Genomic DNA, 12,219 nt, shown 5'->3' with positions numbered 1-12,219 from the left:
ACTACCTACTACTACTATATTATTATTATTATTATTATTATTATTATTATTATTATTATTATTATTATTATTATTATTATTATTATTATTATTATTATATTATTATTATTATTATTATTATATTATTATTATTATTATTATTATTATTATTATTATTTTTAATATTAATATTATTATCATAATTATTATCATTAATATTAATATTAATATTAATATTAATATTAATATTATTATCATTAAATTTAATATTAATATTATTATTTATTATTATTATTATTAATTTTAATATTCATATTACTATCATTATTAATATTATTATTACTAGATATAAGCATGTGCGATGCATGGTTTTTTTTTTTATATATTTCATTTTGTATATTTTTTGTAATTTCTTAATATCTAAAAATTTTTTGTGTGCATTTTTTTTTGTTCTAATTTGTTAACATAGTTTAAGGTAATATAAAAAAATTTCTAAGTACTTAAAATATTTTTATTCATTAGTTACTTAAATAGAACTTGAATTTATGAAATTGAAATAAATTATGAAAATATTATCTCATTCATTAGATAATTAGATAAAATCATTAAAATCTAATGATATTTTAATTTAATAATTAGCTTTAAAATAATTAAGATACTAATATATTTTTTGTTTTATTTAATAATATAATTCATAAATTATAATTTATTCCTTTTTACCTTTAATTTTTAATTGGTCGTAAAAATAATTTTTGTTTATGTGACGTGCGATGCACGATTTTTTTTTTTTATATATATATTTTGTATATTTCTTATGATTTCTTAATCTCTAACAGATTTATTTTTTTCTTTTAAAATTTTTTAACATAAATGTTCAAAGAAGGTAAATTTTTTTTCTGAATTATAAGTTTTAATTATTTTTTATGAATATATAATCTCATTTAAATAAATAAAACAATTATATCAAAAGATAATTTATATCTATTAAATAATTAAAATCATAATATCAATATATAATTTTTAGCTTTTTCAATAATTTAAATCCAAATATCTAAAGATAATTTAAAGTTCTTTAAAAAAAATAGATAATTTTTAGTTTTCTTAAATAATGAAAAATCTAATTAAACACTATTCATCATTTTTACCTAGGTGGAAAAATTCTTAAAACTCATCCGTCACTTTTGCTTAAGTGACGAGTTGATTAAATCTCATGGTATATATGCTTTTTGATTATTTTTAAATTATAATACTAATGTATGTGTAAAAAACAATTTTTGTTACATGTGTTCATGTGTTTATTAGGGGAAACAGAGTTCAAACTAAATTAAGATTCAGATTTAAACAACTTTTTTTGTTATTATAAATTTTATTAATATAATTTGGTATATAAATTATTTGACGGATGAGATACCATATTTATGATTTATTTACAAATTAGATGTGCCCAAGATCCTGGATCTAGTGTCCTCGAACCTACGTCTAACGTCCCTTGACCCAAATCAAGTGCAAGTGTCCCATTTCCACAACCACAACACCCAATTGATTAGGCTCAAGGATCGGAGATCCTCAAGATTGTTTAATTCCCTATTATGACAAGCCCCCGGATGTTTATTAGGGTTTTTTTTTAAGCTTATCATTAAAGCCCATTTTAGCCTTGGCCCACTATGCTGTAGGGATGACAATCCAGTCCGGATCCGACCCTACTCCGCTTCGATCCGAGGTAAAAAATCTGCTTCGAGTTCGAGAAAAAGTAATACGAGTTTGACTTCGTTAAAATAATCCGACTCCGAGTCGGAGGAGGGTCGGAGTCAGATCCTACAAAAAATCCGACTCCGACAAATGTCCGACTGTGACGGATTATCCCACTTCGTCTCCGTCTTCGATAGATCGTCGATTTTGGTGTGGGTCATGGTGGCATTGGGTGTGGGTTATAAAGGCCCAAATATCCCAATTTTTCAAAGTATATTGAATAACGAAAAAGGACTCGAAGTTGGGTCGGATCGGAGTCGGAGGTCAAATATTGGAGTCGGAGTCTCGGAGTTCGAATTTAGCCTCCGACTTCCTGTAGGGTTGGAGTCAGATTTAGCATAATCCGCTCCAAGTCCGACCCGTTTCCATTCCTACTATGTTGTAAGGCCATTAATGTCATGAATGACAAATGTTGGGCCCCTTTTCCCAAACAACGGAAAAAATATATCCATTCTTCAAAGCTCAATGTGATCGATTTATAAGTGGATATCAGTCGAAGGTAATTTAGTTATTTTTTTGTCATTTATTTCTTAAGGAATTTACTTGATTAGAACCTAATTAATCAAGATTTTACAATTTCAAAAGGGATATTAATCTATATGCTCTTAACTCTTAAGAGTGTTCAGTTATGGTAATAAAGGGTTGGAATTTCTAAATTTTAACATTTGTAAAGTAATATTGTGTGCTTTTCATAAGTATTATGAAAATAATATTTTGAGATTTAAGTGTACCAACAAGGTCATCCTTCTACCCTAGCTTTGATCTCAGAATAAAAAAGTGTTAAATCATCTGAATTCAAACTTCGAGTTTTCATGCAACAAAGAAACTAAAACGAGAGATCAAAGACACAAGAGACAATAGCTGAAGCAACAAAATATATGCTTAGTAAAAACAAATCACGAATAACTAGAATGAAACTGTTAGTCCCTGGAAACGGCGCCAAAATTTGGTAGGCATGTCACGTACCTAACAAAAATAACCTAACAAGACCACTACTATGTAGATAGGTGTAGGGAATATTTCAAGCGTTAACCCCCTAGCTTGAACCCCACTGTGATCATACACTAAAGTACGGTGGCGTCCAAAGGGAAAGAAGATAGAGAAAAAGAGTCGCCAACAAGTTTTTTAGGAACTTGTAAACCGTTCACAGGGTGAAGGTTACACCCCTTAACGATCCAAGAGATCGTCAACTCCATAAGGTCTTGAACCAAATAGGGTTCGGGGATGAAGGTACAAACCCAACCTAAAAGAGATTGAACCTGCCCTAATAATAAGCCTCTACTTTATTCTGATCGTATTCATGTGCGCTTTCTGACTAACATGCAATCAATAGGATTAACCCTAAACATGTTTATCTGTGTTGGTTGAATATTAATGCACAAATAAATCTATTATTGGCGATCACTTGAATTATAATCAAATTAATCGTAACAAGATTATTAATTATCTTAGTAAGCGTGATTACAAGTACCAATTCCCTTTAAACATGCATAAAAGGTGTGATCAAGCAATAACAATATATAATCAAGCAACATAATAACAATCATTAATAATCATAATAATTATAACAATAATAATCATAAAATCATCATTATAATAATAATCATGAATCATGTTAAAGCATAATTATAGCAAGATCCTAGGTATGATACTAACAAGATTAATAACAAACCCTAGCATGTCACTAAACAATAAAAATCAAAGCTTTAACCCTAACATGATACTAACAATCATAAATATTAGGAAGAACATAAAAGGCATCATAACGATCATATTTAATATTAAAGTTGCCCTAGACATGATACTAGGAATCATAATAACAACCTAGACATGATTTCTATATCATAATATCAATAAAAAACCATTAAAATACTTACTTTGATGCCTCATACCTCTTTCTAATAACAAAATACACACGTTAGTAACTTCAAGGAAAATAATAATTAAAACAATTTAATAATGGAAAGAGAGATTTGGGACCAAACCCTCAGAAATTTAACCTTTCACGTCTAGGGCGAAGGCAACTTCGAATATGGCTAGGTGTATCTAGATCTAATGAATGCGGAATTTTTATATTTGTGAGAAGCTAGTTTATAAAAAGAGAGAGAGAGTAATAAAGAAAATCTTGATAAGAGTTGGTAGAAAATAGAGAGAATCGGTGATTGTTGATGAGAATTCGTGAAAGAGAGAATAAGAATTGATGAGAATTGATTAATTGTAGGTGAATGAAAATTGATTGTTGATAAAAAATGGTTATCGAAAACGGAGTTTTTAGCACGTTATTTATAGAGAAAATCAACCAAAAAGATAAAATATCAAAACAGAGTTTTGGCGCACATAAAACCTGATTAGCGCCAACGTTGGCTATTGGCGCCAGACGCCAACATTAGCGCCAGGCGCCAATGCTAGCGCCATGCGCTACAGCTGGCGTTTGGCGCTGATCTGGAAATTCACGCGTTTTCTTAAAATCAGATAAAAATTGTCATACAGGAGGATAAAATTGTATTTTTCCTCAAAAATGCTCTTTGATTTTAATTAAAACTCTGAAAAGTCAACAAAAGTCAATTTATCAATGCTAATTGAATTAGGAATGAAAAGAACCTTCTAGAAGAATCTAGAAGACTAAAATCATTCCTAATTGCATTAGGAATGATAAATCTATATTAGGCCCTCCACTAGATCATTGGGCCGCATATAAGGCTCAAACCAGGCCCAGTTTAGTAAATTGGCCATAACTTCCTCAATATTCATCGGAATTGGGCTTATAATATATCGTTGGAAAGCTCTTTTCAAGCCGCATCCAAATACACTACTATTGGACCCATATCATGGAAAAATCAAATTGGATTGACTGTTTTTCTTAAAATAAGTTTTCAAAAACAGAGAGAAAGAAAAGAAATTAAAACTATCCGCAACACTAAACTTTCCACACTTTCACTTCATTCGATTATGATTCGACGCGAAAGGTACTCATCACTGGGTTTGGTTTTAGGGAGACACAAATGGGTGTCTACAATAGGCAAGTAAGGATCGAATCCCAGGAGACTACGGTTTGACTAATTAAATAGAATCAAATAAATACTAAGCAATTAACAAATATAATAGTGAGAAAAATAATAACTAAAGAGCTAAATAAAGCAATTAAATCTAAGTAATATAATAAATCAAATGCTAAAAACATCCAAGATCAAGCATCACCACGAATACAATTAATGCAATAGTCGTTCCACCCCTAACATATAATTTAACTGATTAACGAGGAAAAGTAATCCCTAGAAATACCAAAGGTCTCTCTCGAGTTGTTAATGGCTTCTCTAATCACAATCAATCCTACTCTCGTGGAATCATGTAAATTTGAGACATTGAGCACATTATCTAGATTCCTAATCATCCATTCAACTATTCTCAAGATGAATTTCAAACCCTTAATTGATTTATTCAAACCCGTTAAAACCTAACTCTCGCTGCGATTAAAACAATGGATTAATAGCAATACTAATTATCTCTTATCTAGTGTTGGCATAAGCACAATTAAATAAGCAATATCAATTGCAATTATCATTAAAGAATTTAAAGAATTAAATCGTGCAATAACCATATTCGGGATCCGCTACATCTTGGAATAAGAAAACTACTCACACATATAAATGAAAACAATAAGAAAATATAAGAAAATATACTTAACGGTCAAGGGAATTAAAGAAAATAAGAAAATACCAAATCTTGAATTACGAGAGATATTATTCAATTGCAATGAAAATAAAGTCTAGGGAGAAAACTAAGGTTCCAAGATGATTGAAAGTGAAATTATAATGTCAATGAGTGTTTATAATAAGACCAGAAGATAGTATGAATGAAGAAAAGTATTTGGACTAAATCGACCTAAAATCGACCAGGCATAGGCATGTCGCACAGGACATGTCCGTTCTCAAACTTCGAATAATTTGTTCTTCAATTCCAGTGAGATATGAGCATATCCAATTTTGACATGTGCGTATCTCATTTAGCCAATTTCACCCGATTAGTTATGAGCACAACTTTGTAATACCTTCAAATAATTTCGTTAAATACTGAAATATATCAAAAACAAAAAATCTACCTTTATGAGTTATTAAAATCAATATAAAACAGATTATATTAAAATCATTTATGAATTAACAAATTACGTAAACTTATATATATTGTTAGTTTAAGTGAGTTAGGCTGACGCATTGGTTTGGGTCGGAAGGAGGAGTATTGTTAGTTTGGTTTGATTTAAAATTTTTTTTGAATGGTTTATAGTTTACGTGAGTTAGGCTGACGCATTGGTTTGGGTCAATTATGAAAATAAGTAGCTCAATTCATTTCAATTATTGTATACACAATTTCAAATACTTTTTAGTATAAACGAGGATGGATGTAAACAAATGAAGTGTATTATAATAAGTTTTGGTTGAAACGGATTGGATTAGAAATGGGATAAATCAGACTTGGTTCATATTAAGTGGGAAGACTCGGGTCGTAAACGAATTATGTCACTAGTAGAAAATAAGTGATGGGAAGCCCCAAATGGCAAGCGGTTTTAAAAATCCGCTTGCCATTTAGCCAAGTTTTTTTTTTTTTTTAAAAAAAAAACCCACTAATATTAATGGAAAAATTGTCAAAAATAATACAAACTTTCACTCGTCCGCTAAAAACAAGTAGAACTTTTGTTTTTTTCTTAATAATACAATCTTTAACACTAATCTATTTTAAACATGTATCATTAAATTGTAACCGGTTACAGTAGGTAAAGCTGATGACGTGGCATTGACCGTTAGATATTACCTGTGTTTCTTTATAAACGTTAGCCAAATTTGAAATTAACCCCAAAAAAAACCTCCCTTCCTCCCTGTTCTTCTTAAACGTTAGCTACTACTCCCCCCCTCCCCTTAATAAATTCTGTTTCTTTCTTCCTCCTTAAATTTCAATTTTTTTGTTCCTTTTTTTTTCAAAAAATTCATCTTACTAAATTAAATCTTTGGTCGGTTGAAATGGCTGGAAGGAGGCAATCATCAATGGGGTCTGGGTCTTCTTCAAGCTTTACTAGGGAGGTAAATCAAAAAATTCGTTGCACTTGTGGTAAAGATGCGGTTGTTAGATTTGTGAAAAGGGGTCTAAATGTTGGAATGCAGTTCTATGGGTGTCCTTTATGGCCTGTAATTCTCCAATTTGTTCCTTAATTTTTTTTTTTTGAATTTCTATTAAAATTACATTTTTTTTTAACCTAAATTTGTGATGTTTGATTATTTTGGTATGTAATTGAAAATGTTCTTGGATATAGGACACACGTTGTGAGATGTTTAGGTGGGTGAATGAGAGTAAGCCAATGGAAGATCTTCACTATCAAGTTTTGGAGAAGGAAACAATAATCTGTGAGTTGGAGATGGAGCAAAAATTCAGAGATGACAAAATAAAAAAATTACAAATTAAGAAGGGCAATATGGAAGAGGATGTTCAGGAAATGAAAAACGAATTATGCGAGATGCATATAGAGATGATGAAGTGTTCGAGGAACGAGAAAAATTTGTCCATCGCATTGCTATTTTCTTGGATTTTTTTTTTCTATAGTGTTGTTTTATGTGAAGTAGTTTATGTCAAGTAGTTGATTTTTATGATCTTAATTAAAAGTAGTTGTTGTTTAGGTTCTTGATATTATTGGTACTGTAATGTATACTCGTTTGCAAGAAATGAAATTAAGGAGCTGCATGTTTTGATAAATTTGTAATGTGTGAGCCATTACATTTGAATATATATATTCAGAGCACCATGGCTACAAAATCTCATTAACACAACTAATGAGAGTTACCACCAATACTTAAGACTATTTGGTTCCATTTGATTTACAAAAATTTATCCAAAATAACAAAAAGTTAAGCTAATACTAATGCTAAGAGCTGTTGGAGCTTCTTAAGACCCATGAAGTGTTGGAGCTTCTAAAGACACATGAGCTGTTGGAGCTTGACTTGACTGTGTGGGTATGTATGTGTCCTCATTCCTTGTTGTATGAGTAGATGAACTTCCCTGAAAGTAGGTGCAAACATGTTACCACACAATCACAATATAACTTTGAATGAATTCACAAAACAAACACACTTACTTGAAATAGTGCTGAACCATCAGATGCAAAAATCATTCCCACTCCAGCTGGTAACCTTCCCCTTCTCCCTCCTCTGCCACCTCTTACTCTTCCTCCCCTACTTCCACTAGGTTGACCAACAGCAGCCCTTCGACCCCTTCCTCTACCAGCACTCTGACTACCACTCCCACCTAGGGGTGGTTATTGGGCGGGTCGGTGCGGGTCATTAGCGGGTCGGGTCAGTTGCGGGTCATAATGAACATTTAGCGGGTCAGGGTCGGGTCAGGGCCAATGCGGGTCAGGGTCGGGTCAGGGTCGGGATAAAAATGAAACGGGCCTTTACCCACATACTTCTATTTAACTACTCATGTAAACTGGAAACAAAAATACTCCCTTGAACATAAATACTCCTTGAAAATTAATACATTTAAGTGGAAAACATAATACTCAATATCAAAATTGGAAAAAATTTTAAGTCCACAAAGTTCAGAATACATTTTGAGCAACCAACTAGAACATGTCCTGTCTTGCAATGTCATGAAAATATTTGAAAACATTAGGCTTCAAAGCCATATCAGAGACTTGGTGTCAGCAAATATTTGGAAACATCAGGCTTCAAAGCCATATCAGAATATCAGGCTTCACGGACATTCGAGAACTCACGAGCAAAAGCAAACACCTTCTCATCTCTCTTGATTATACCTTCGGGACTGATCTGGAAACAAGATATGGATGCCACAAGTATGGTTACTTCCTGAAACATCACTACAATGCTGATACAGAAGATTACTTTATGAATACAACGCAGGAAGAGAATCAGTAAAAATTCAGAAAATAGAACTCCAAAAGTCCAGACACTAAACACAATCAAATCACAATAATGATCCACATGTATCTTCCAGAAACTCCACAAATTAGTTTCCAGAAACTCCACAAATTAGTGTCCAGACCCTGATGCAGAACCTAATGCAGAACATAATGCAGAATAAATTAAGAATAAATTGAGAATTATGATCAAAGCTTTGTAGAAATTACCGAGTAGAAAGGGTCTGCATCATCATCCTCTTCTTCTTCAATGATTTCATCTTCAAGCTCACTATCAACCTCTACTTGATTGCTTTCACGATGCCAATCTTGCATACATACTAAAGCTTGAATTGTTTTTGACTTTAATGAGCTTTGCGATGCCGAAACAGTCTTTCCTCCAATACTAAAAGCAGACTCCGAAGCTACAGTACTCACAGGAATAGTCAACAAATCCCGTGCCATTTTAGATACCACTGGATACCTTACATAACTTTGATGCCAAAACTCCAAAATATCAAGTTGTGAATTTAGATCTAGAGGATCATCATCAAGATACATCTCAAGTTGAGATTTTCCTACCTGTGACCTTGTACTAGTACCAACAAAATGGTCATAATCATCAAAGTAGTTTCTAGCTCCGGAAGTACTAGGAGGAGAAGGAGCAACTACAATAGGTGAACTACTAGCATATTGCAACTTATAATCCTCAAACATTGACTTCATAGTTCCCAACACCAAGTTAATTCGTCTTGAGGCCTCTACACTTTCATATAACTTACTAAAACAATATTCCACAAATTTCACTTTGTACCTCGGATAAAAAATGGCAGCACATGACAAGTATAAATTGTAATCCAACCAATACTTGTCAAACTTTTCAAGCATTGGTTTCACCATTTCCTGTAAATAATCATAAGGACCTTTCTCCGCCTCAAGCAAATGGCGATGCACCATCCATGCACCTTTAAAATACACATTAGAAGTAGGATAATTCACCGCCGAAAACATACAAGTAACCTCATAAAACAACTCTAAAAAATTATGAATCACACTTACTTTTCCCCACTCATCCTCTAAAGGAATATATGATTGAAATGAAGCATGACTAGATCTCAAGTGAAGAAAAACATCTTTGAAGTAAAGAGAAGTGCCAAGCATTTTATACGTGGAATTCCAACGAACAAGCATATCAAGGTTCAATTTCCTTTTTACATCAAGGTGAAATATCTTCTCCGCACAATCATAGAATTCTTCACTTCTATGAGAAGATTTGATTATCAACTTTATTAATGAACGAATTTTATCCAAAATTTCACTAATACAAGTCAATCCTTTTTGCACAATAAGATTAATTATATGGGCACAACATCGCACATGAAACAATGTCTCACCACAACTTAACCCTCCTCTAGGAACAAGACGTCTCTTCAAACAAGTTATCATTGCATCATTATAAGTTGCATTATCAACGGTAATAGAGAGTATCCTATCCTCTAATTTCCATTGACAAAGAAACATAAAAATCTCATTAGCAATACTTACCCCATCATATGGAGGAGCCAAGGCCCTAAACCTAAGAATTTTTTTACGGAGTTTCCAAGAATCATCAACAAAATGAGAAGTGACACAAATGAAATGTTGTCTAGTATGATTTGATTTCCAATTATCGGTTGTTAAACAAATTCTACCCGAAACATTAGACAACAAATCTTTCAATTTATCCCTCTCCAATACATAAGCTTTCAATAAATCTCTCTTTGTAGTTGCACAGCTAAATGGTATAAACTTAGGGTTAGCTCTTTTCATCATTCTCCTAAATCCTTGCTCTTCAACTATAGTGAATGAATGACCTCCCTCAACAATGAAATTAAGAATCTCTTTTCGAAGTTCATTCATGTCAAAAACAAAATTTTCTTCATCACTATCTTCAAATGTGAGTCCTTGAGGCCTATTTGCACACCTCTCTAAATGACGCTTCAAATGAGATGTACCACTATCACGATGTGCAGATAAAATAGAATTACAATGTACACATGTAGCAATTCTCTCACCTTGAACATTCTTTCCTTCAATAAGCTCTCTCCAAACTTTAGACCTCTTCTTTCTCTTTCGTTGCGGAGTGATGTATTCATTATATCCATCATCATGTGCCGTAGAAGTAGTAGTAGTAGTATCGTTGTCCATATTAAGGAACACACTGCACAATTGCAAGCTTAAACAGATTACCAACAATTAATGGGATTTAATTAACAATTGCAAAAACTCATGAATAAATTAAACCTATAATGTTTCCAATGCCACCACATTAATAACAAAAAACAAAACCAAAACATAAGACCCACAAGCAGAATCCTTAATGGTATTCCCATAGCATTAACATTCATCAAATCAGTAATGGTATTCCTATACCTCGCCGCGATATCAGGCAATGTATCAGCAGGCTTAACAACATATGCAAAAATTGTATATACGAAATTCTGAGGAATTTGCAAAAATTGTATATACGAAATTCTAAGTTAAGCAAAATATTAAGCAAAATATTACAAGCTAAAATCATAATTAACATAATCAACAAAATATTCTAAGTTATCTCTTATCAATCTGATAAAAACCCAGCATGTTATACAATGAGATAGATAAAGTTAGCACCTTTCAGAATTGAATAGCAAGAACAGATAAATTAAAGCAATTAAATTAAAAATACGGTAAGTAGATTGAGGAATTTTGACAAACACATGGTGTGCAACTAAATTTACAAAGTATAAAGCAAAAATTTCTCACTGATTTACAACAAATTCTGCTCGAATTTCAATTAACTAACCTCAGTATTAATCGAAATCTCGAAATCAATTGTGAAGCTTGAAGGCTCAAAATCGCAATTGTAAACGTCGCCTAATAGTGAAGCTTGAAAACTCGAAATCACAATAATTTTGCATTGAAGAACTTAGGGTTTAATGGAGATTGAAGCAAGATCGAAAAGAGGGGAAAGAATGAAAGGAGGTTCTGGTTTTTTTAAAGAGAGGAGAAGGAAAGGAGGAGAGAGAGTGTTCAACTTTTTATGTATTTAGGTGGTCTTTTTAATGACCCTATATCTATTTTCATTTTATTGGGTTGTTCACAAGAGCCCATAAATGACCCTTTTAGGAGAGGCTCTATATGAGCCCTGTCCAATTAGATAATTAGAGGGTCATAACCCTTTTAATTTGGCCCGACCCTGGTGCCCATTGGACTACCCTGTCCAATAACCAGGGCTACTCCCACCCCTTGCACCTCTGCCACCTAAGATCACCCTTCCACCCCTCCCCAACTGAGTTGGTTGTGTAGTGGTTGTATGATGATCACTGGATGGTGTGGTAGCTGTAACAGATGGTCCCATTTGTGCAGAAACTGACTGAGAGTGAGGTGTTGTCCCATCTAGCCTAGGTCGACCCCTTGGTTTTTTTGGAGCTGGTTCATGTTGTTGATGGGTATCCTTATTGGAGCATCTTCGTTTGTTGTATCCTTTAACTTTGCAAATGCTACAAGTCATCTCACTGCCTGTCCTGCTCAAAGTCCCATGTTTTTATGGGTTCTCAAAAGGATCTTTG

The 12,219-nt window shown here is 32.6% G+C and overlaps 1 protein-coding gene across 2 annotated transcripts; it reads right to left on the bottom strand.

Annotated features, from left to right (window-relative positions):
• Window positions 1-8,251: 8,251 nt before the first annotated feature.
• On the bottom strand, window positions 8,252-11,679 carry LOC145598673 (zinc finger BED domain-containing protein DAYSLEEPER-like). 2 transcript variants are annotated; one of them, XM_081655088.1, is made up of 4 exons: window positions 11,454-11,679; window positions 10,684-10,829; window positions 8,861-9,594; window positions 8,252-8,535 (listed from the first exon to the last, which is right to left on the bottom strand). In XM_081655088.1, exons 2-4 carry the CDS (start codon window positions 10,814-10,816, stop codon window positions 8,509-8,511), a joined length of 894 nt encoding a protein of 297 aa, XP_081511214.1. In that variant the 5' UTR covers window positions 10,817-10,829; window positions 11,454-11,679; the 3' UTR covers window positions 8,252-8,508. The 2 variants fall into 2 exon arrangements, 1 of the variants encoding a protein (XP_081511214.1); XR_014103613.1 differs by lacking the exon at window positions 8,861-9,594.
• Window positions 11,680-12,219: the final 540 nt, after the last annotated feature.

The sequence above is a fragment of the Chenopodium album genome, chromosome 1, assembly GCF_948465745.1.
Source record: "Chenopodium album chromosome 1, dcCheAlbu1.1, whole genome shotgun sequence".
Classification (NCBI taxonomy): domain Eukaryota; kingdom Viridiplantae; phylum Streptophyta; class Magnoliopsida; order Caryophyllales; family Amaranthaceae; genus Chenopodium; species Chenopodium album.
This window is presented reverse-complemented; position numbering and strand designations above follow the sequence as displayed.